General features: G+C 45.7%; 2 protein-coding genes across 5 annotated transcripts; both read left to right on the top strand.

Moving 5' to 3' along the window:
- The first annotated feature begins 27 nt into the window (after positions 1–27).
- On the top strand, positions 28–5,834 carry LOC108092494 (FHIP family protein GG24907). 4 transcript variants are annotated; one of them, XM_017192093.2, is made up of 8 exons: positions 52–97; positions 194–449; positions 609–1,464; positions 1,622–2,018; positions 2,490–3,513; positions 3,578–4,135; positions 4,566–4,604; positions 4,872–5,834. In XM_017192093.2, the coding sequence occupies exons 3-8, from the start codon at positions 791–793 to the stop codon at positions 5,327–5,329; spliced, it is 3,150 nt and encodes a 1,049-aa protein (XP_017047582.1). In that variant the 5' UTR covers positions 52–97; positions 194–449; positions 609–790; the 3' UTR covers positions 5,330–5,834. The 4 variants fall into 4 exon arrangements, with proteins under 4 accessions (XP_017047583.1, XP_017047585.1, XP_017047584.1 ...); XM_017192094.2 differs by having other exon boundaries at positions 28–449; positions 2,514–3,513; XM_017192096.2 differs by lacking the exon at positions 4,566–4,604 and having other exon boundaries at positions 28–449; positions 2,514–3,513.
- A 529-nt stretch (positions 5,835–6,363) lies between these two features.
- On the top strand, positions 6,364–23,855 carry LOC108092525 (putative mediator of RNA polymerase II transcription subunit 12). Its single transcript, XM_017192148.1, has 4 exons — positions 6,364–7,083; positions 21,039–22,335; positions 22,392–22,637; positions 22,761–23,855. The coding sequence occupies exons 2-4, from the start codon at positions 21,154–21,156 to the stop codon at positions 23,304–23,306; spliced, it is 1,974 nt and encodes a 657-aa protein (XP_017047637.1). The 5' UTR covers positions 6,364–7,083; positions 21,039–21,153; the 3' UTR covers positions 23,307–23,855.
- Positions 23,856–24,188: the final 333 nt, after the last annotated feature.

The following is a 24,188-nucleotide window of genomic DNA, read 5'->3' as shown; positions in this document are numbered from 1 at the left end:
CCTCGTAGTGCACAGATCATTCAAACATATTCGATACATCGATATTATAACTAGTACCTGCGCATCTCTAACTTTCTATTTCCGTGCTTAAATAATTGTAAATATTTACGCAAAATTGCACTCAAAAAGCCTCGAAAATTAAGACAAATGAGGCAATAAAGTGTATGTTTGTTTCCCATGTACTTGTTCACAGCAAAAACCGCGATTAATGCACAAAAGTCAAGCTGCAAGGACGCGAATCTAATCCGCAAATCTGCGGAAGTGTTGGTACAAGCACTTAATTGTATTTGTAATTGTAATTGCCCAAGTGCCAAAAAAGCGCTGCAAATGCTGCAAGCGTAGGAGCCTACATAAAAAGGGCTGAAATAATACAATGGGCGTGGTGAGACGATGCATGGAGAGCGAAAAGCAGCGAAGACGATGACGACGATCAAATAAAAATTCATCAGGTGAGCGAGCAACAAAAACACCTCGGTTGCCCAAATAGGTGCGCACACGTACGCACATGTGTGTGTATGTGTGTAAGTGTGTCACGGCATGCACTTGTTGTTCTTGTTCTGATCAAAAGTAAATAGCGAATTTTTTTCTAACCTGCGTCTCTTATTTAGCTTTTAATATTGACGAAAAAACAACATTACAAATACTCACCACTCACACAGTCGGAAAGAAGCACAAAGAGATAACAAAGTACCAATACCAACTGATGCCAAACGAAACGCACACGGAGCAGTTATCAGCGGAAGAGTGCCTTTAGAATCCAAAAAATCGCCCACAAACCAAGGCAAAAACGATGTGGCTGCGCCAGAGCAGCGGCGGGGGCGTCGCATCAGCCGGACATGGCGGACCACTGCGGCAGCGTCCCATCGATGCCGCCACGGACTGTGATCCACGCGCCTGCTACGACAGCTTCTGCAAGCACTGGCAGCAAGCCTTTGACATCATCCAGCACAGCGCTCCACCCTCGCACGATGACGTTCTGGGTGTGGTTTCCCACTTGGACTACATGGTTACCCTGCTATTGGTGGAGCTTCATCACTGCAACAAAGTCTCGCTGCCGGCAGCCGAGGCCAGTGGTCCGCCTGCAGCGCCTTGCCTGGAGTTCCTGCTCAGCGAGAATCTGCTGGACAAGCTGTACGAGTGGGCCTGCACCACGGGACGCTATTCTAACGCTGTAAGACTAGAGCAGCTAAAGCTATACGAGCTGCTTGTGAGCCACTCGCGCCACCAGCTGCTTTGCCACGAGCCCTTTCTACGACCGCTGCTCAAGATACTGGCTTCCAGTCAGGGCGAGATCTTTCCGCCCGATCTGGAGAAGCGTCTCGTTATCCTGCTAAACCAGCTGTGCGTTGTTCTCATGCAGAATGTTCACCTGCTGGACTTGTTCTTCTTTTCCGCCCAGTCGCAAGTGCAGGAGCAGATATTAAATGGCAACGTAGCGCCTCCCAAAAGTGGAACCACAACGAAGTGAGTATCTAATGTTGAAATTAGTCCCCTTTGAAAACAAAACTTATCTCTTATCTTTTAATGCAAAAGTACGTGTTCGTATTATGAATCATAATCATCGACTAATGCTCCGTATATGATAAAGTCTAAAAAAAATTTTGATCCCGTTTCCTTGCAGTTTTATCATATTTTCGCTGCTCATCCCATACGTGCACCGTGAGGGCAGTCTTGGCCACCAGGCCCGCGATGCCCTGCTTCTGTGCATGGCCCTCTCGCAGAAGAACTCAAACATTGGCACCTACATTGCCCAGTACTCATCGATCTGCCCCCTGCTGGTGACAGGTCTGGGTGGTCTCTATTCACGACTACCCAACAGCATCGAGATCAGCTCCATCGACTGGCACCGCATCACGCCGGACGATGTGACCGAAATCCCGGAGCTGACGCTCTTCATGAACGCCCTCGAGTTCTGCAATGCGGTGGTGCAGGTGGCCCACGAGATGATCAAGCAACAGCTGCTGGATTTCATGTACCAGGGCTTCATTGTGCCCGTGCTGGGACCCGCGATCCTGCAGGTGAGTGCCGCCTCGCTTTTGTCTCGTCTCGGTCTCTTCTCGTGAAAATTTGTCTTCGATGCATTTCTGTGGTGTTGGTTGCAAGCGAATCATTTATGTCCTTCTGTGCCTATTTATTATTTAGTCTTAAAATAAGAGGGAGATATTGGTTACAAATGCTTAATGCTCAACATTCTTTACGTCACTGGATTTTTTAACGAGTTATATTTTATAACTGTCGGGTAAGTCCTAAAAAAAAGACAATGTAAATACTTTGAATCTATACAGACCAGAGTCTTTTTTAAGTCTAAGCCAATATCTACTCTATTTTAAAGACATGTATTTTATTTGAAATATATATTAGCTCTCAGGGATTTGCACCGCCTTTAGCTTTTCGTTTCTTGTGTGTTTCTTGGACCTTTTCCTTCCCCGTAGCTAACCACACACACACCTCGAAATCTCGAAACAACTTTTTGCGCTCCATTTTCGCAGACACTGAAGGGCAAACATTTTCAGACGAACGTCGACTCGCAAATCTCGGCCATGTCGTACCTGGACCTGATCCTACGATCCATCACGGAACCGGGATTGCTGAGGGCCTTCGTTCGCTTTTTGCTCGACACGGAGAAGTTTGATGGAGAACGGATACTGGATGCTCTGGTCGAGCGCCTGAACTCGCCCGATGCTAATCTCTGCATGGTAACGTTGGCCCTATTTGATACCTTGCTAGGTCTGCACTGCGAGGACCTGATGTTGGAGCTGCTGCTCAAGTTTATGCTGCCGGGAAAGCATGTGCCCATCTCGCATCGCCACAAGATCAACAAAATAGATCCGTATCTGAACAGCAGTGAGTTCTTCCTTGATCTCTCGCCCGATGTGATGAAGAGGGCCAGGGATCTGGCAAGACCCAAGAGCGTCCACGAACCGGTGGTCGGAGATCTAACGCCGCTGCCCAGCCTCCCATCACCGGTCATGAGCAAGACGATCGGAGCCAACTGGAACTATTACGGAGTGCACACGGGCGACAGCTTGTATGCGAACATCCAGGCGTATCTCTTCGAGGCCCACTGGAGAATCGCCCAGTGCCAGAGGGATTGCCTCAAGTGGGCGAACAGTTATCGCTATCAAAAGTGGCCTCGTCACGGCCAGGGAAGAGTTCACGCCCACGCCTTGGAGCTGGCCAAGCAGTTCTTTACCGAGTTCGGAGGAGGAGCTATTGTTGCCGGTGAAATGGGAGAGAAACAACTGGACAGCTTGCAGTCAATCGGCGAGTCCAGCGGCTACGAGTCCTTTAAGTGGCGCCCCGCGGACGAGGAGAGCGAGGCCACCGACACAACTATGGCCACCACAGCCAGCGAGGCAGACTTGGACCACAACGGCAGCAGCATCAGCAGCGTGCTGTGTGGATCCGGCAAACGAGAGGCCTGGCGCATATCGCACAACAATCGCAACGAGTTACTGCTGACAGATCTGGACTTTTCCGAGGATTTGTTTGCGCAGGGCACCGTAAGCTTAGGTAAGACTAGTACTTTTTCCTCTAAATACAACCTTGTAATTATTTTGCTTACATTTTCGTGTAGGTCCCTTTCTTAATGCCATCTGGGGCAAACTGCAAACCTTCACAAGCAACTCACTGTATGTCAATCTCCACCTGACCGGGCTTATCACGCGCCTGGCCTGGTATCCCCTGCCACTGATCCACTCGCTGTTGCTGCGCTCCGACATCGCCATCACCTCGGACACGCCCTCGTTTCATCAGGTGCTACGCATACTCAAGCAGCAGATTGACGCCGAGCTGCCAGTGACGGAGGATTCGCTGGAGATCATTGATGTGGCGCGATCATCGTTGATTGATCGGGAGTTCCGTCTGGCGAACGCGCGGAAGGGCAACGAGGGTTCGCCAATGCATCACAACACACACCAGCAGGTGGCATCGAATTCCGGTCAACAACAGGGCCAACTGAGATCGGCCTACGCGACTCTTTCGGCTGCCACGCCTGTGCAGGCGACGCCGACCAGTGCCTACGATCCGTTTAAGCGCAGTGACAACAAGAGGCGGAGCATTAGCAAGTCCATTACCAGCATGTTTAGCAGGAAGTCAGCCACCTCATCGATTGCGCCTCAAAATGGCTCTTCCGGTGAGTAGATGCAGATAAAATATGTTTGTGGGACACTTTTGCACAATTTCTATATTTCTAAAAGAAAAACCAAGCAAACAATCTAGAAATCACCAACAGTTTACAAGTCTGCAGCGTTGGATGTTGGAAGAAAGTTGGTTTTGGGTCAAAAATAATCACACACCACTCACAAAAGAACACATTTACACACATTTACTTTGAGCCCTGCATTAGTGCCTGAATCTATAGAGCCGTAAAATTCATTTTAATTAATTAAAAGTAAATAAAAAATGTGCTTAATATCTTTGATGGCATTATCGTAGACAGGACTCATTCGGGGCTGTACTTGGTCGACACATTTCTGTAAAATGCCATCCGGCATCGTTGATAATAAATTAATTTCTTTTATTTCTTTTTTTTTTATTGAAATGAAAAATCAAACAAAACTTAGCTTCATCTGGCTTATCACAAATTTACGCATTCTTCACCGGTAAATATTTCACGCTTGATAAAAGTATTTAAAGTTTAATCAAACCTAATCCAAACTGGCATAGTCTTGTTACACTTAGTACGTAGTCTCGCTGTTCCCGTAGAGCTTTGTAAATTATGCGCTCCCACTAAACCCAAATAAAATAATGGAACTTGTTGATGTACATTTGTAGAATCCCATTTATGTGTTTGTATTGTTGCTGTTACAATTAACCCAAAATGGTCAATATCGCCAAGAGTATCTAGTAAACCCGCTTGAATTTTTTAGGAGCTGCTTCGAATCTGGTGGGGAACAGTACAAGTGTCGAGGGAAGAGGATATTCCCAAGGGCAGACAGCCGGAGGAACATGCGAGACCAGCCTGAGTACGCAACCACAATCGGGAGTATCGCGCACTGGAGCCACAACCGCGGCGACTACGACTGCAGGCAGCAGCACCAACAGCAGCATCGGCGGTTCCACCCAAACCCTGTCCGCGCAATCGAGCACCACCACCCACTCGACGAGCACGCTGCACGGCATGGATCAACAAACAGGTGGATTCAACTCGGAACCAGTGTCCCTTGATTCGGTGGCGTCCATGGGAATCATTGCGAGTACGAGTGGCACCGAGCGATCACGGGACCTGGCCCTCTGCGCCGTTCTCCTGGATGAGTGGCTTAAGGAGCTGGCGGCCATTGCGCAGGAGCAGAGCGTTGTGCTGGTCACGGAGCCGGGGCCTTTATGATCGCTTAGAATAGCTGCTGAACAAGTCTTGTGTATACTTTTTTTACGGATTCGTTGTCCCTTGTTTGTTTTAACCAGCTACTCTTACGAAATTATTTCTTTTTACCTGTTAAATTATACATATTTATATTTTAAAGAACCTTTTTAACGAACAATGCCGCAGTTTTGAACAGATTTACAGATTAATGCACACGGACTCAAACAAAAAACACCCAAACACGCGTTATCCAAGTTAGAGTTTAGGTTTAAAGTTGTAGGTGGATAGGACGGTGGATTTTAAGTGTTCAGATGTAAACAAATATTCTAATTAACAGCCGTATGCAAAATTTACAACCTTTTTAGAGAGAATTATATATAACACACATACCATGTATACATATGTATTTTTGCAATATATTTTATGCTTTTATGTACATACATATGCAAGATCAAATTACACAAGTTATGTAAAGCCGACTTGAAAGTATTAAATTGGTCCAAGTAAATGCACAGCCAAAAAAAAAAAACGTCTTTGGATTTTTTTGTTATATATCTATGCAGCGATTAAAACTCTAAATGTTAAAAAACTCAGAGCATTCCGGCCTGGATCTTGTAATCACGTCGAGCTCCAATTCACGAAACTCCTTCAGGATGATCACAAAAGATAATGTATCTGATAAGTTGTTTAGCTCATTATAAGGGTCCATGTCGGCTGGAGTTGCTCAGATCGCGATCGTTGTATCTTAATCTTTTCTTTAAAAAATATCTGAGCAATCCAGGACCCCAACCAATGTTGAGAAAAATTATTTGTGGTAAAATGGATTTTTTAGTGGTATTTCTTGCTTTGCTCGGGTTGAGTCCGTTAAGGTTCGAGTGGCCATCAGCTTGGAGATTTTAGACCCACACTCTCGTGCTGTTTCTTTCGCACTTACTAGAAAACACCCTTTCACTCGCACTCACTGTAGGAATTGTTAACAGACTGGCGAACCCGACGAGATCACCTTATACCTTTTCTACCATGGTTTAGAGCACTTTGGGTAAAAAGCAAATCAGTCAAATACTTCGTTGCTTTGCTAGCGATCGTTCGTTGCGTTGTTAAAAAACATAAAGCTGCAGATCGCCGGGAGAATATCGCTTTAAATTCAAATTTCTGTAAACCGTTTACTGCAATTATGTTACATCTTTCGCCACTATGGTTGTGAGATCATCGCGTCGTTGAAGTGCAATCCCAGTCTTGGTCGAAAATTGGTTAATGTTTTTTGCCTTAAGTAGTGTGGAGAAATGTAAGGAACACCGGCTGAAACCGCCTTTTTCGGGCTTCAGCGATGCGAAAATAGTTCGCTAAAACGCAAAAGGCGACGCGTCTTTTTGGCTCTCTAAAAGGGCAGGCTGGAAAACTCGAAAACTGGGGCCAATAAAAGATACATACAAGAAAAATAAGCGAGTGCGCGAAATCGACTGCGTGTGCGCTGCGAGTGTGTTCGTGTACGAGCAAAAAACAAAAAGAGGAAAAACAAAAATAAACAAATAAAACTAGTGTGAAGAATAATTTGCGCTGTTTAAACAATTAGCCGCAAAACAAACGCCGGAGTGAGTGCCTGTGTGTGTGTATCTGAATCTGTATTTGCATCTGTATCCGTATCTGTATCCCTGGAATGCGCAGTTGCGCATGCGCAAATATTTGTGATTTGTTTTGAAAGGAGAGAAGGAGCGAAAGAGAGAGCGCGAGAGGTATCGGATTGGAATAAAAAACACATCTCCTGGCATTCGCAAAAGGTGAGTTTTGCTGTTAGATTGGCAACAGCAATTGCAGTTGTTGCGGCCAAGTTGCCATTTTCCCTACCCACGTTCCTTAGCACAGGAAGAAAATAGGGTGTACTTTCCTCTGAAATCTTTATTAATAACGAACTAGTAATTGTGTTTGCTATGCTAATTTACAGTTAAATTACAGAAGATTACCTTCAACAAATTCAGTGTTTTGATCTTTCAAAAACAATAACTGTTTTAATATTTTCTCATTTTCATATTTGAAGTAATGACCATTGAAGCAATAGATCTCTCCGTGTATCGTGCCCACGTCACTCGGTTAAAAATCCCTGGGCTCGGCCCACTCGAAATTAACTCATTGCCCCCTCGTTTTTCCCTTCGATCCCGAAAATTGCTCTATTCTCTTTGGAACGCCCACTTTGTCAGCGCTACGCCCACCTTGCCCATTTGTTCTTCTTTTGTCTTTTCGGTTTCCCCGGTGGAAAGGCAGTTTTCCCTCCACTTATCGCTCGGACACTAACCCATAGTCGTAAAAAGTACGAGTAAAAATCAATTTTCAAAACAAGCAGGACAAAAACAAAGGAGTATCGAACGACGACAATAACATCAATTTTGAGGCATTTATATGCGCCAATAAATTGTTGAATAGGGAGAGAAAGACAGAGAGAAAGAGAGAGAGCGAGATAGTATCGCATCCGAGGAAAGCAACAAATAACAGGCAGAAAGATACACGACAACGCGCAACAATAAGACACAAGATCAAACAAAACCAGCAGCAGAAACCGACGGTGCAGCATCCATGTTGTTGTTGCTGTCCCCCCGTAGTTGTTGGTGTTGCAGTTGCAGCAGCAACAACACTGTATCAGCAACAGGTAAAAGCAGCGACGCCAGCGCTTGGAGAACGCAGCGAGAGCGAAAGGGACGGGGCACAACAACCTGTTACATCGCCCGCTGCCTGAAATATGTAAAGTCAATTTCGTGTATCGGAAAACTGTAACTAATGCCAAAGCGTCGGCAGCACCAGTATACCATTAACCCATTAACGCGCCACGGAGAAATCGGCCAAAAACTTAGTATTTTCCCTAGGGTAATACACCTACATATGCGGGAAGGAATCTCTAATGGAATTGCACTTGTTCACCCCCCTTCACAAATTATTTTTAATTAAAAAATAATTATAATAATTATAACTCTTGTTTCAAGAGCACCTTTTTTTCTAAAAACCTTTTAGATTATGTCATATCCCAACGGGTCTTAAGAGTAGAATTTGTTGTTGCCATGCTTCGTGTTGCAACCCCAAGAAATTGCTGGCCTGCTACAAATATTTGTAGGATTTTCCCGACTTGGCCTGGCATCTTAATGGGTTAAGATCTGTGGCCGCGGGGCCAAGTTCGTTGTACGCGGCGGAAAATAAAAGACAGCCGAGTAAGAAATTTTTGTCAATGAAAGAAAACTTTCTTTTGGGCTTATCCACGCCAACATCACCAACATCGCCTCGCCGCCGGGCTCTTTTTCTCCAGCTCTTTCGTTTTCTTTCCTTCTCGCTGGTGATTTTGTTTTCTGTGTCGCCTTGTTTTTTATTTTTTATACACATTTTTTGTTGTTTAATTGGGCGGTTTTTAAGATTTACGCGCGCCTGCCGCCATCTGCAGTGTCGGGTGTTTTTTGTTTTTAGGCTGGATCTTTGTATCTTGGTATCTCCTCGGGCTCTTCATGGTCCATTAAGACAATTTAGGCTGGCTTCTCTTTTCCGGCGAGTGGGAGTGTCGTGGGCGGGGGCGGGAAAGGGGTGTCATGGGAGTGACTGCTGCGTGGGAAGGTTCAACGTGAGTTTTGTCATCTCGAGGCTGCCAGTTTGATTGCCCCGCAGCCCCAAGTCATCCGGCCATCCAGCCATCCAGCCATCCAGTCATCCAGCCATCGAGTGTCCAAGTTGGCGCAACAAGTGTCCCAGTTTATTGCTCGGCTAGAAGCCAGAAGCCAGAAGCCAGCTACTCGAACTAGAACTAGTTTAAGTTTCCTGTCCCGACTGCCATCGCTGGAATCTCCTCCACATAGTCACATACTGGCACACAGTTGCGGTGGCAACGCTAGAAGTGGGTTATCCGAAAGGTTATTCTTGCGAAATGGGGATGGAAACGTGTTAGGTTATACAAAACGATCTTTTAGAGTTTTTGAAAGCACTAAATTAGGAACTCTTTTTATGGAGAAGTGTACTAAAATTGTTGATATACTGACCACTCTAAAAATTTATAATCCATGTGAGTGACATCTTTTGTGCTATTTTGTTGACCGCAAGTGTGGCTTGCTCAAGCTTTTCCTTTGAGCCCAGTTATGTTGACTTTTGCTGCCGTTTCTGCGGTCGCCGCACCCTCCAGCCCCCTCCAGCAACCCCCTGGCCCCGTGATCCCCCTTCGGAGCAAACTACTCCCCTGTTATTAACCGTTCGGCCACATTTTCTCACACAGAAAGCGCAAAAATGCTTCGCAGGCCACTCTGGCAATTGGCGCGCCTCTGGAAATGACAAACGGCCATGAGCATGTGGCTCAGAAGGGGGCGTCCCAGCTCGGGCCCCACTAAATTACGGAAATCTGAAAATATTCTAAGCGTTCACCGGGAAAATTGATTCGGAATAACTGTATCAGAATGCTCGAACAAAAAACAGAACAAGTCTCGGCTGGCTATGCCATAAATTCCTGAAATTATCGAACCGGGCCGGTTAAAAGTTATGATCAAAACATGTTCCGACCATGCATATCAGATAAAATAGATCTCAACGTATAATTCTACTTCATCAGCAACTGCGTTATTACTATCTATGATAGAAAATACTATCGTATTTAATCAGATGTCCCAAAATAACAATCGAGTTAACAGCTTATGCACTTTAAGAGCTCATCTTTGGTCTTCCAACATGAGGCACTGATTTAATTGCATCCAAAGCGGGCTCCCCGCATATCTTTGTAAGAGCCAAATGATCCAATTCGACGTAAATGTCGAAGGAATTTAAATGAGATCAGTCGATTGGAACTGCCATTAGATCATCAGTGCTCGAATTGGATCCGGCATTTTCCGTTCGGTTCGATTCGAGTTTGAGTTTGAGGAGTGCTCCACTTCAAGTTCATTAGCCAAAGGCCTCCTTTACTTTCCATTCGCTCAGCTCGGGTCGGCTTCTGGCCAAAACTGGCCGCCAACGTTCTCCTGTCCGCTGGCCGCTGTCCGCCGGCCCCACGTAACTGTAACTGATTTTGACCTCCCATCACTTAGCTACCAAAAAACCTCCTCCAAAAGCGTCGTTTTTCTCCGCTGCTGCCGTTTTGGCATTGTGAATGGTTATGGTTATGGCGGTGGTGCATCGGTGGATCGGTGGATCGGATCGCGGGGGACCCACGGAGCTATCTGGCGGCATTGGGTCTGTTTCGCTGCTCGGCTGTCGGAGCGGTGTGACCTCGACAACAAATTTCTATTGCATGCAATTTGGTGGATATCACATGCGCAAATGAACATTAACACTTGGCGGTCGCCGGAGAGATGGACAGTAGAGAAAAGGCCGAAAAACCTGTTTGTACACCAGAAAGCAATGACAACGAAAATATTGGTAAATAAATAAAACAAACAAGCAACGAATATGGTGTGCTCTGCATAGCAAAATACATTTTTAAATCGGTTTGCTGGGATATCTCTTACCATAAATTGAAGCACACCATTTAGTGATTTATTGTGTATTAAAAAGCAATAATAAGGTAGTGAACACTGAATATCAAATCGAAACCAAATGCAGATTAATTTATTGTTAAAAGTTAGTTAGAAAAAAACATAAACTTGAATTGAATTTTTATTTATTTTGAAAGTGTAGATCCACAGCACTCCCCTTGTAAGGGTATAAAATCATCGAAAACAGCAGCCAGGGAGCTGGGAGCGGGGTAACGAGGGAAAGAAAAGTGCGCCTAGAAATTAGAAAGTACGCGGCGGTCTGGAGGAGAGGCTCAATCTGAAGCCGAAGCCGAAGCCGGAGTCGAGGTTGAAAGCTAAAGCTGGAGCTAAAGCTAAAGCTAAGACCGAAGTCGGGGCGGTGGGTATGTGAGTATAACTCGATTTGTGACTGTCATAAATGGCGGAAATTGTGGGGCTCGAGACAAAGCGGGCTTGGGGACCGAGGCTTTCTGGCTGGCTTTCTGCTTTCTACTGCCGGTCTTCAGCTGCTTTTGCGGCTTTTTCCAGCGCCAGCACCAGCTCCAGCTCCCAGTCCAACTGCAGCTCCAACTACAGCTCAAACTCCGGCCTAAACGCAAACTTAAACTCCAGCTGCAGCTCCGCGTCTCCGTCTCCGTTTTTCTTTCTTGCTTGACTATAATTTGTGCCATCAGCATTTTGTTGTCGTTATCGTTAGCAAAGCGAGAGACCAGAAGACTGCCAGCTCAAAAGACAGAAGACTGCTGGGGAGCCAAGAGTGAAGCCAGAAGACTGAAGACAGAAGACAGGCGACGGCAATGAAGCGTTCGTTTTGACATTTCTCCTGCTCCGCCGGCCTCTCTCTTTTGGCTTGCTCTCCATAATTATCCGAGCGGAGAACGCACGGAGCACACTGGTGCCACAATTTGGCCACATTTTTATTTTATTAAATCCCACCTTGCACTCCGCCCTCCCCTTTTATGACTTATTCAATGCGCCGCCGCCACAGAGATTGGCATTAAGAAGTGCCCCGCAGAACCGGCTCAAGTTCGCCTCGATCTGCGTTTATTATTACACTTAATGTGACTTGATTTATAAACAAGAGCAGCGGCGAACACAGCCTCCGCTGGAGGATGGAATGGCCATTGGACAGCTCCCCCTGCTCCGCCTGCTGGCCAGCTCCACAGCTCCAGCTCCGCTGCTTGGCCAACTGTTGCGAAGACAACCGATCGACATGGCTCACTGGCCAAAGGGAACACTGTGCGAAACCAGATCTCATAAATAATAAGTAATAGATTTTATTTAATTAAATATTGTCTTTGGTTCAAAAGGACGTACATCCTAGGTAATACCTGATTACTTTCGTTATATTTATAGTTCATATTGAAATGCATATATTTGAAACTAAAAACATATTTTCATTTCCCGCCGTGCAGAGCCAATGCTGATATTGGGTTACCCAAGTCTCCCGTTCCCCATCATGTTGCCCCAACCATTTTCATCCCCGCTATGTAGGAACTGTCTTTTAATTAGTTCATAAATTTAATGGAGAAAAGCTGCAACGCAATTTCTCGGGCGTCTCCGGCGTGTAACACTTCCCTTCTCACCTTTTCTGGGTTCTGGTTTCTGGACCGACCCACCGACTTGGTGGCTTGGTTCCTTCCTGGGACCGGGAGTCTTTCAATAAATCGTTCAATCCGGAAGTTTGCTGCGCTGGCAAACAAAAGAAGTGCCGCCCCTTGCGCTCTAAGCGGCTTTTGTGTCCGAGAAAGGAAATAGAATTCCTACCTCCGCCCCTTCCTTTTGGCTCGCAAGAGATTCTCAGAGTCATTTTAATGGTTTCCGCTTTTTATGGCACTGCTCGGGCCCTATTATTGGTAAAAAATTAATAGAAATTTAATTGGATGGCTGCGGGAGTAGGGGGAAATTGAGAATTGGTTATTCACTTTGGGCATTTAGGCGTTTAGGCGTTTATTGCGCATGCGCGCCAGCTTTTGCCGCTGTCGCTAATTGTTGTTCGCTTCTTTATGGTTTCTTCACGCTCCGATCTCCGCTGGACGATCTGGACGTGAGGGAGGCTAAAGCGTGCTAATGCTTACATAATGCTAGGTTTTCGGGGCCCTTTATGGTCTCATCCCCGCCCCCTTCTTCGATTCACGTATTTTGTACGTGAGGTAGGCCCAGTGTTTTCGGGAAGGCCGAGAAAGTCGAGGACACTTTAGGGTCGTCATAAATTACTATTTCGGGTTTCACAATCCCATGGAAAACGAAAATGATAGATAGTCCCTATTCACACTCTCAGTTTGATCCAGTTCTTTTCTTCGGTTCGTTTTTATGAGCATTTTATGGCAGTCGAAAAGGAAAGATGTAAAAGTAGTCCCCTGGATGTAGTATAAATCACCTTTCGACCCTGAATTATCTGATTTGACACCATGTTTGGCCTAAACGGGGATAATTGATCTAATTTTTGACCTTCTTGTATGTAGAAGTTTTAAAAAAATAGAATAGAGTCAGTGTCTTAAGTGTAACACCCTAAATTGTATTTACAAATTCAAAAATACTGACCCCAATTGAAATGAATTTCCATCTCTTTAATTCAGAGATTGAATTTTCCCAAATCTCGTCATAAGTAGTTGGCCGGTTGGTTGGCTTGTACAATCCACCCACATTTCTGGTAACCTGTAATCCCCAAATATCACACCATATAGAGCACGAGCTCCCCATTCTTTGATTTGAAGTCCGTTCAACCGCCCACGTTCTTTCAAAATCGGGCAGCGTGAATTCTTTAATAAAGCCATAGAAATCGAAAAATCGAAAGTAGCCGGCCGGGCTTCGAAAAGAATTTCAGCAGCCCCAAATTAATGAAATGCCAGAGACAACAAATGAATTCGAGCATTAGCATACATGAATTTATTCTCCTTTATTAATTTTGTAAGGTAAAGCAAATGGTGGCGGGGGGCATGATGGAACAGAAATTTGTACACCCAAGTGGAGATGGAGATGGAGAAATGTTTGGTTTGGTTGATGAGGAATGTTTTTGGACCGCCTCCAGCGCCGGCCAGATGATAATTAAATATTTGTACATATGAACTTTACTGGGTTACGGGGCCAACAAGAATAGGAAAACATTTAGAGACGCGGAGTATGGAGAACGCTTCTAAGTCCGACTTGATCGTGGTTTTTTATGTTCGTCGCTCTTGGCTTTTGGCAGAAACTCCGTTTACGAGTCGCTACATTCGATGCTGGCTTCAAGATTAATGTTTCTCGGCAACTCGGAAATTAGCATATTCCAACAATTTGCGGCTTGTTCTGCGTTAATGTGGATGTTGTAACTTCGTAAGCTCGGTGTTTTTTCCCCTTGAAGAGGGCGTGGTAATGAGTTCTCGCCGAAAGATTCTCGTTATGCGATAAATTCGAAAGTTACCGAAACCATTTTGGGCTCCATTTGTTAGCTTAGTTTTTGTCCGTTTCTGTTCATTTACATGCATAAATAATTTGCACAAAAGTGTTTGCCGTTGGCTGGGAGTTTCGCGCATGAAATGGCCAAGTTTATGGCTATCGACGGGCGGTCGCAGTCGCGGGGACTCGAAAGCTCGGAGACTCGAAGACTGGGAGACTCGTCTACCCGCCGACTGTCGTAAAAATCAAATATGCGACGCAGACTTGACACAAATGATACCCATAAACCATAACAACGTAAAGCCGAGAAATGGAAGTTGTATTCGCTCGATTGAGGGATTGGCGAGAGCTATGCTTTTCGATTTGTATTTTGGCCAGGGAGTGGCTTGCCCATTGGATGCCTATTCAAACTCAGCCCGAGTCGCCTCGATCGGGCCTGACTTGAATAAAATATAGATAAGAGACCTCCGGAGCTCCATGGGCCTCATAACATAATCTACATATTAATTCTGTTGACTGTTCACTGGGTTGTTGTTTTCGTTTTGTTTTTGCTCAGCACATAATTAACCAGATTATAGGCCATTAGACCCCTGGAGATCGGGTTTGCGAGAATCTCATATAAAGTGGAGAAAGCGCGCGAAATTCTATGTAATGTTATTCGACCAATTAAAAGATCTAGGAACTCATAATCGTTAAAGCGTTAAATTAAATTATTTTGTGACCTTTACTTTATGATCTTCATTTCAGTTTATGCTTTAGGAAAATAACTAAAACTTGTGACATCTGCAATTAATTTTTTTCTTGATTGCTTTTTGAATTGTGAATGGGCTTTATTATTTGTAAATGTATTTTTAGTATTAGTATGATATAATTCTTAGTTTTCAGCTAAAAGCTGTATTCAATTTTCAGATTGAAAATTCCCATAATCCCCAGACATTTCTCTTTGAAACCCCTTTCCCTTGAACCCTTTCTTCTTTCCATTAAGCGACTGGGAATTATAATTCCCACAGCTGTTTATCAAGCTACTGCTCCAGTTTGGAGCTTTTCATTAGGAAAAGCCGCTGCATCGGCAACCAACTTAACCCCCGACTGCCCCCTTTGCATTTGCATCGCCGTCTTGACTTATCGCTTAACCTTCGCTCACTTATAGCTCTTCCCCTCACGTTTTTCGTTTTCCGTTGTGAGTTTTTCGTTTCCGTGGCTTTGTTTTTATTCGTTAGCTTTTTGCATTGATATTGTTGGGTTTCGGTGTGTTTTCCTACTGTGCTACACATGGCTCTTTAGGTTTACGGCTGGGACATAAAACCGTATGTGGGTGGCCTCTTCATGAGCGATTGAGTTTGATTCTGATTTTGGTCTATAATCGCGGCGTATGCACTTCGAGCATATCAATTTCCATGGCCATGGGTTCTGGGATTCCTTTCCGAGAACTCCGAAACCAGAGTGTCACGTGCAACATAATCGTCTTTCGATGGTTACAAATCTTCCCAAGCCGAGCCCGTTGATAAATGGAACCACTGACTGAGAGGCGAGTTTGTGTCTTGAGTCTTTTGAATGGCGGTGTGTGGATCCTTTTGTGTTTGGGCTCCATTCATTCATTCATTCACGAACATTCGCGCTCTTCCGCCAAAGTTGTTTCTTGTTTTTGTGTTTTTTATTGGAGGTAATGCTAAAGTCATCTGTATGACTTAACGTCCACGTCGTTTGTCATTCGATCCGAGCAGCGAAGGCGTCTGATGTTTGATATTTATTCGCTTTTCCCCGGGTTTCTGTCGAGCAGCGCGTTTGAAAAACGATATATCTGTATCTGTTGGTTGCCTTGTACCACGCGTTTTCTGGTGCGTGCAATGCAAATCCGCACCGAAACCGAACCGAATCCGAATCCGAGTCCCAATTCAATGGAGCGTGCAGCCCCGATCCGGAGACTTTCTGTGTTTCCCATATTGTGTTGGGTTTCCACGTAGGTGTGCAGGTTTGCCAGTCGCATTCGCCACGGATTGTGGGTGGCTGAGCTAATGTGGCGGCGATCTGGCATCGGGCTGAGATGGAAAACGAAACCGAGTTACAGGGAAATAAGTCATCAGGAAAGGGGGTACTTCCTGCTATAAACCAAGCAATAAGGTCGCTAGTAATTACATTTGTTAATTTATAAAAATTACAGAGCTACCATGTGAATATGAAAATTCAAAAAACAATATCGAATCGAACCTTTAAAACTAGATCGCTCCAGCTTCATGGCATAGGCTTTAGGTTACCATTCCTGCTCTATCCTATTTCACTCCGATCATTCAGTACAATCCAAACCCAAGAGAGCCTGTGCCTTTTCATTACGGACTCCATTGTCTGGGCGCGCGGTCAGTTTTGGATTGTTGTTAAGTAAGTGTACTTAACCCACATGACTTGCGGTTTTCGCCTTTCTCGGTCTGGGCCAAAACTCGGTTTCTCGGTTTCTGGCCGCTGCTGTCATCACTCCGAAAGCCAAAAAGCCAAAAAGCTGTCATTGCCTGCGATCTTGTGGCCACAGTGCGTATACGTATACGTAAAGAGATTTCTTAACCTTGAGTGACTTTGAGCGTTTCTCAACCATCCATTTCTGTTTATTTATTTTTCCCCCTTTGGCTTTGCGTTTATTAACCAATTTTTTTTCGCTGATTGTGTTTTGGGTTTATTAAATTACGACCTGCACGTGTGCGTGCTTGCGTACTTGAATCTACGCTCATTTCCTTAATTAAACACTTGTTTCACGGTCCGTTGGCCAATATCGCCAGGCGAATATGCCGATTCGAAAGATATTTGTAAAATAAAAACGGCAGGGATTAGCAAAAAATAAAGTTGATGGAGCTCATTTGCAGAAATAATGATCAAACAGCAAAAAGTGATTATAACCGAGAGATTATGTAAAAACGATCAGCGGCAATTTATTATGGCCAGCAACAGCTTATCAAGTTCACTTCAAAGTTGCTTCATCATCTATATTTTTAAAGAGCTCTTTTTTGCGAAAATTAAATTACTGAAATTGATTGATTGCAAATTACTATTTTATTTTTTTATTTAATTAATTTTTATACATTTTTTAAAGGCACATTATTTTTTTATAATTTCATATTACAAATAGGAATCCACTTTGGCTTTTCCGCTACCAGATTTAGTTCTGCACTTGCGTGTGGCTTTCAGTTTAACCCTTCGAGATGTTTTCCATTTACTTGGCTGCTATCTCGCAGTTGCCATCTATAACAAATAAATTCATGGCCAGACCCATTAAATACTTATTATGCTTTTTGTGTGCCACTCGGGTTTTATTGTCCATTGTCGAGTTGCGATCTGGTTTGAAGTTCCCAGCCAGTCAGCCTGTCAGCCACCCACTAAGTTGTGGGAAAGTAATTTTCATAATTTTGCACTCCAACACCTTCGGCTGTTCCTCCTGTTCGGAAGAGAATCAGAAGCCACTATAATATGGTGAGATGCCCCCGGGGAGAAGTGGGTCTCGGCTCGTTATGAACTCGGATTTACATGGAGAGCGAGAGCTGCGAGTCGGAACCCCGTATTAAAGTGCCACTAATTACGGCAATTTGTTATTGGCCAAACCGAACCGAACTGAGGCCAACGCCTATGCCATTTCTAAGCCATCAACAAAGGCAGCCATTAGCCAGATCAAAAGTTTATTAGCGAAGGGAACATATGTAGGATTATACTCGTATATAGTATATCTGTCGGGCGGGGGGCGTTAACCCTCACGCAAAAATTGAAATTATAAAAGCTAAAATAAAAGAGTAAATACTCCGCGTTGAGTGCGTGGAATACACAAATCGCCGAAGGCCAGACACGCTCTTCAGCACGCATATTGAAATGTGTAGGTACCATACATTTTATTTATTTTTATATTACGTATATTTACTGCTGACCACTTCAGCTGGAGGTTCAGGTACCAACCAGGTGATGATTTGCTATTTGCTGGCCAGGGGATCCGCTGCCAAGGGTTAAGGAGGGAAGTTGGTAAAGGTTAAGTCGCAGTATGTGTACATGTGCTACAAATTGAAGGCTTTTTACCCAGGGGAGTACCCTGGCCCAAGGGGTCTGTTTGCTGTTTGCTGGGTGGCTAATTAGCCGATTAAAGATCTAGTCTTTGTAGTTCATGTGTCAGTGATAATTATAACAAGGATTTAATTAGCGAACATCCCATGGGTTTGATTGTTTCTTTTTCGGACTAAGAGAAACAGTTGATCCCCGATTTTAATTACCATATTTGTAGATTACTAATAATTGCCTCGGGCCTTTCAGCTCTAATTATTTAATTCTTTTTCAGCAGAGAGAGTATCTCAAGTTCTTCTGGCGAAGTTCACTCCTTCATTATTTTATTTGCTGGCCGCGAAGCTTTTCATTTGCTGCTTCCCCTCGGTTTCCCATGGCCCCAGCCAAAAAAAGGGAGAAACTGGGAACTGGGGGGCAGTTGGGGGTTAAGTATTGGCATTTCCGACCGGGCGACCGAGACTCGTCTTCATTGAAATCGAGCTGGGACTGAGACTCGGACTGCGACTGGGGAGACTGGATCCCAGTTTCAACTTGCACACGGCATGGCAATCAAAGCCTGTAAATCTACACCAAAAGCAACAATAGCCGGCCAAACAACAACAACAATAACAACAACGAGAGCAATATTTGTGCTCATTAAGCGTAACTGACACACGAAGTTTTTTGTTATACGAATTTGTTGTTTTTTTTTTTTTTGGAGGGTTTCTTCATTTCGCAAGTCGCCAAAAACTACGCCAACGGGACTGAGTTTTTTTCCGGTAGAGGCTGTGACTCAAGATTCCCGCCCCCAGTCTCCGTTCTTCCCTCTTGGGTCTTCGGAGAGAAGAGCTGCTGATTTTGGGTGCTATTGCATTGTTTCTTGTACCCTCAAAGGGAGTATGGGCTATAAAATCAGAACTGAACTTCAGAAAAATACAGAAAATGTATTAATTATTTTAAAATCAATTTCTTTATATTTTAAAGAAGGTAATCTCTTTTCTTTACTTTAATTGTCCTATGATAAGGTCTCTTTTCCTCACTTTAATAGTCCTATGTTAAGGTTGCATCTTAAAACCTACAACAAAGGGTATTTCGATAGCAGTCTTCGTCATGTTTTATTTTCCCCTTTTTCGCTTTGCATTTTCGTTTTGCTTTTGGCCAATTGCAGGCCCCCCAAACGGGCAGGGAGCGATTGCTATTATTTTGAGGTAATTCGATGATTTACAACTGTTGCCGTGTTTTGTAAGTTTTCTTTTCAGAATGCCACAGATCCCGATCCCACTGCCTGTCCGACGGATCTTTGTACTCGGTGTACTCGTATATATAGTATAGTATATATATATGTGTGTGTGTGTGTGTGTTGCAGACCCCGCGTCTTTGGGTGCAACAATGAAGGGCCAAACCTCGACCAGGCCCTCGCCACATTCTTTTGTTATTTTCGCAATTTTTTCCCCAGTCCCTTATTGTTTTCTTATTTTTGTTTGCTGGCTGGTTTCTGCTGTAATTCCGGCCAGCCCAAAGATCTGAATGAGTTTGGTGCATTGCGTTGGGGGAAGTGGTCGTATTTTGTGAATTCCTTCGCGGGCATCTTACATTTCACACCTGCTTCATTTTTCTCCCCCTTACGTGGTGTTTACGTACTCAAAAGGGGAGTCCTTGGACATTTGGTTGGCAAGTTGACAGGGTAAATAGTTCAAAAGGGAAAAACCCCTCAATTCTACGGCATCTGTCAGCTGTAACTGATGTGCAGATGTTAGCTCTGCTTAATTTAAATAAAACATAATTATAATAAACTTAGCCCATCTGGTTTATTATACTGTCAAGGGCACAGAACTAAATTGATTAAGTTTTATTGCTCAGAATAGCCTCCAAGTAAATATAGGGTTTTATCATTTAAATATTTACTGGCATTTGGTAAAAAAATGAACTTACCTACTTGAGTGCTGTACTCATCTAAAAAATAATAATAGATTATCTTAAAATGTATGTAAGTACAACTACATTTGCGTACACTTCGGCAAATTGTTCTGATGCAACAGAAATCTAGTCATTATAGGAAATTACCCCTCCAAATTACCACAATCATGTCAGGCTGCGACCTCTGTAACATTTCAATTTTCCTGCCCCAGAGAGCTGCCGTCCATCAAAGCATGAACAATTTCACTTTCCAGATGCGAATGTGGCGATATGCGATTCAGTGCATCGGGTTGGCTTTCGGTTTCCAAACCAGAAGCGGAAGCCTCCGTTTAGTCGACGCACATCTGGTGATTAGACGCTTCAGCGCCAACCCATAACCCATCCAATCCCAGCCAGAAAGTGGAGACCGACGACATATTCCCTTCGCCACACAGAGAGAAATGTGGCTACGTTTTCAGAGATTAGCAAACCATTTATGTATGCAAAGCAACTCCAATTAGGTTTCTAGATCTTTTGCTACATGAATGAATATCAATTATTTGGGATACAATTTAATTGTGAATTTTTGCCAACTGGCGATAGTTTTCTCCCAGTGCTGGTGACATTTCGGCGACGCTTCGCTGCATTTTGCGGAGCACTCCGCGAAGAGGACGTGTGTGCCCGCCTCGCTGGCGATGTGTCTTGTGTCCCGTGCCGTGCCGTGTGGCATATACCATGTAGCATACACCGTATACCATGTGGCATGTCATGGCTCCAGTGGTGCGATAAATGCTCATTTCACTTTCTATCAGCGTCGCGCGGCAGTCTAATGGAGGTTTAATTATGCTGCGCTGGCGGCGTGCCCTCGACTGTCGCATAAATTACACCGAGCAATGCCTTGATTTATTGTCTGCCTATGCCAATGGCTTTTTTTCCACTTAAGATTTTCGCTAATGCCTTGCCCGTTTTTTATGTGTGTTATCTTGCAGTGACTTGACAATATGACTCCGAGGTCGTAGACTCCGGGAAATCAAGGAGAGGGACGGCAGAGCGACAGAGACCGAAACCGAAACGACACAAGGCGAACAAGGAACCAACACGAAAATGTCCGGCAATCAACAACAGCAGCAGCAGCAACTACAACAACAGCAACAGCAACTACAACAACAACAACAGCAGAAGTCATTAACTAACAACGCGGCAGCCACACAAAGCACAAACGGAGCAACCACTTTGGGCCATAATTTGATAAAAATAAATAGCGTTGACAAAATAATAGGCAAAGCCCAGGCAGCGACGCAGGCAATTAACAAACTACAGCAGCAGCAGCAACAGCAGCAACAACAACAGCAACAGATCCACCAGCGACGCTCTTTGTTGCCAGCAACAGGAGGAGCAGCGGCAGCAGCAACAACAGCAGCAACAGCAACGCCGAATCCCCACCAGCAACACTCAGCGCAGCAACAAAGCGGAACGCCAGCGGCTCAGTCGCCAGCCCAAAAACAGCAGCAGCAGCAATCACATCAATTGCAGACGGTGGCCACGATACACCAGCCGCACTCCACGCAGCAGCAGGCCCTGACTTCCCGCCTGCCCATCCAGCAGCAGACCGCCAAGGAGTTGCCCAACCTAGCTGCCCAGCAGCCGGCGCAGCAGCGTCGCAGCTTCCACTACCAGTTGCAACACCATCAGCAGCAGCAGCAACAGCAACAGCAACAGCAGCAGCAATCTCTGCGCAGCCCGCAGCTAAAGGCCCCGGCCCCCGCCCACTCCATCCCGCCGAGGTACCAGCCCCCGCCGCAGCCCACCAACGGGATCCTCAAGCCGCACCTGCCGCTCAAGTATCCGCCGGATATCCCGCAGCTATCGAGCATCTACATTCCCGACTCCATCAAGCAGCAGCAGCAGCAGCAGCAGCAACAGCAGTCGCGCTATCTGCAACACCCGCCGGCAGCGAAGGATATGCTGAAGTTTGTGCGCAAGCCGGACCAGGATCACCCATCGCCCAATGCCTCGGTCACGTCCAGCGGCACTGGGATCCCCACGGCCAACGGAGGAGGAGGTCGCCTCACGGCCGAGCAGAACCGCCAGCTGCAGTCGCTGGTCAACGAGCTGCGCGCCCTGAAGGAGCAGAACCAGCGGCTGCTGGACGACAACCAGGAGCTGAGGGACCTCTGCTGCTTCCTGGACGACGACCGGCAGAAGGGTCGCAAGCTGGCCAGGGAGTGGCAGAGGTTCGGACGCTACACGGCCAGCGTGATGCGCCAGGAGGTGGCCGCCTATCAGGTGGGTTTATCTTTTAGGACATAGTGAATGCCTTACTTACTCCTTGATTCCTTTAGAACAAACTACGTCAGCTGGATGACAAGCAGCAGGAGCTAATCACCGACAACCTGGAGCTGAAGGAGCTCTGCCTCTACTTGGACGAGGAGCGCGCCCATGTGGCGGCCAACGCGCTGTGCGCCGGATGTGGAGCCGCCACCAGGAATGCCCTGCGAGATGATGGCGATGGCTCCAGTTCCAGCACGAATGCGGATGAGACCATCACCGCGCTGAGGAACTACGCGGAGCAGCGGCAGCTACCGCAGGTGGGTACCCAAAAGCAAGCAATACCAATACCCAATATAAAGGGATCTATAAATCTCTGCCAGATTATAAAAACAGGATCCCCTGTAACTGAATCTTTGCTAAACCTCATTTACTTATTCTAGGATCTACGTCATGCCCACACGCTGAACGACCAGACGCTTCAGTATGTGCGATCCCTGGAGCGGCGCATCCAGCAGTTGGAGGAGGAGCGGACCACGCCCACTGCCCACCTGCAGCAGCCGACGACGCCCACGCCCACGCCAACGCCCACATCAGCCGCCGCACCAGCCAAATCAGCTCCTTCGCCCCACCAGCAACTCCAGCAGCAGCAGCAGCAACACCAGCAGCTGCAGCAGCAACATCAGCAGCAGCAGCAGCAGCAGCAAACGCAGCAGCAACAGAAGGACATCGTGGCAGCTGCAGCGGCAGCGGCGGCGGCTATCCAACTGCCGGAACCGATCGCCGGACGCCCGGAGGCGGTGGTCCGTGCGCTCCAGGTGCTCGAGGTGCGGGAGCAGCTGGAGCGGGACCGGCTGGGCAACCTGGCCGGGAGCGCCCTCGACCAGATGGACGACGGAGAGAAGGCGCTGGTGCGCGAGATGTGCAACGTGGTGTGGCGCAAGCTGGAGGGCAGTCCCCACGGACCGGCCGCCCTGGAGCCGCTTTAAGCCGACGGAGATCCAGTTGGAGATCCACATAAACCTAAACCGGGCTAACACACCTAGACTCTAATGTTTAATGCTAACTTATGCCGTAATATTTAACCCTAAACATTGTACAAAGTTCAAACCACAACCTAAGCATAAGCAACCGCTCCGAAGGCGAAAGAATACTCAAAAAATACCTGGGATGCTCCAGCAACTGATTTGGGGCAGAGAGTACTCCTAATGAATTGTCAACTCAATTTTTTTTATTGCCAGACCCAGCTCCAAAATCGAGCTTTAACTGGTTTAAAGCTGGAACACTTGGATGCGAACCGATGACTCCACAAAATCGAATAATCAACGCAGCTGTTGTTTATTTCCGATTGGGACCAACATTCCTGGGATCACTCTTTTTAATTAGTTCGTAACTCCGCCGATCAGTTGATGGAGTAGGCTCACAATTATTTTTTACTTATTATAAACTTTGACTGTTATTTTTGAATGCCAAGAAGAAAAGTACTTTCACGAAAAATTTGCTAACTCGAAATACAATGCAACTCAAATATTTCCATACTCACGGATGGGTTTTTGTTTTCAAAGCGACTTAATTGGGGGGCCAGTAGAACGCTGATTCACTGCCACACCTGTTGGCCAAAATGCCTTGATTCTGTGTATAGGCCTATATGTCTTGATTCTGTAATAGATGTAAGCGCATTACCCGCTTTCTACGCTTTGCTGGACCTTACATGATCGCATTCTGGCCAACATGTGTAGTTGTGTACTTCTTGCGAGACAAACGTAAATTACCAGAGTGCTGTTTAACCTGATTTTTCTTGGCCAATTTGGCCGTATCGCTATTGCATTCATTGAGAAAGATCACCGCTTGCTGCTGGCGGGACAGGATGA

Source organism: Drosophila ficusphila, unplaced genomic scaffold, assembly GCF_018152265.1.
Source record: "Drosophila ficusphila isolate 14025-0441.05 unplaced genomic scaffold, ASM1815226v1 contig_412, whole genome shotgun sequence".
Lineage (NCBI taxonomy): Eukaryota > Metazoa > Arthropoda > Insecta > Diptera > Drosophilidae > Drosophila > Drosophila ficusphila.
Note: the sequence above shows the minus strand (reverse complement) of the source record. Positions and strands in the feature narration are given on the sequence as shown.

Coding starts and splice junctions, on each gene's coding strand:
- LOC108092494 (XM_017192093.2), top strand. CDS start 791: ATGTGGCTGCGCCAGAGCAGCGGCGGGGGCGTCGCATCAGCCGGACAT. Junction 2,019..2,489: donor TGGGACCCGCGATCCTGCAG/GTGAGTGCCGCC, acceptor CCATTTTCGCAG/ACACTGAAGGGCAAACATTT. Junction 4,605..4,871: donor AATTTACGCATTCTTCACCG/GTAAATATTTCA, acceptor TGAATTTTTTAG/GAGCTGCTTCGAATCTGGTG.
- LOC108092525 (XM_017192148.1), top strand. CDS start 21,154: ATGTCCGGCAATCAACAACAGCAGCAGCAGCAACTACAACAACAGCAA. Junction 22,336..22,391: donor AGGAGGTGGCCGCCTATCAG/GTGGGTTTATCT, acceptor TGATTCCTTTAG/AACAAACTACGTCAGCTGGA. Junction 22,638..22,760: donor AGCAGCGGCAGCTACCGCAG/GTGGGTACCCAA, acceptor TACTTATTCTAG/GATCTACGTCATGCCCACAC.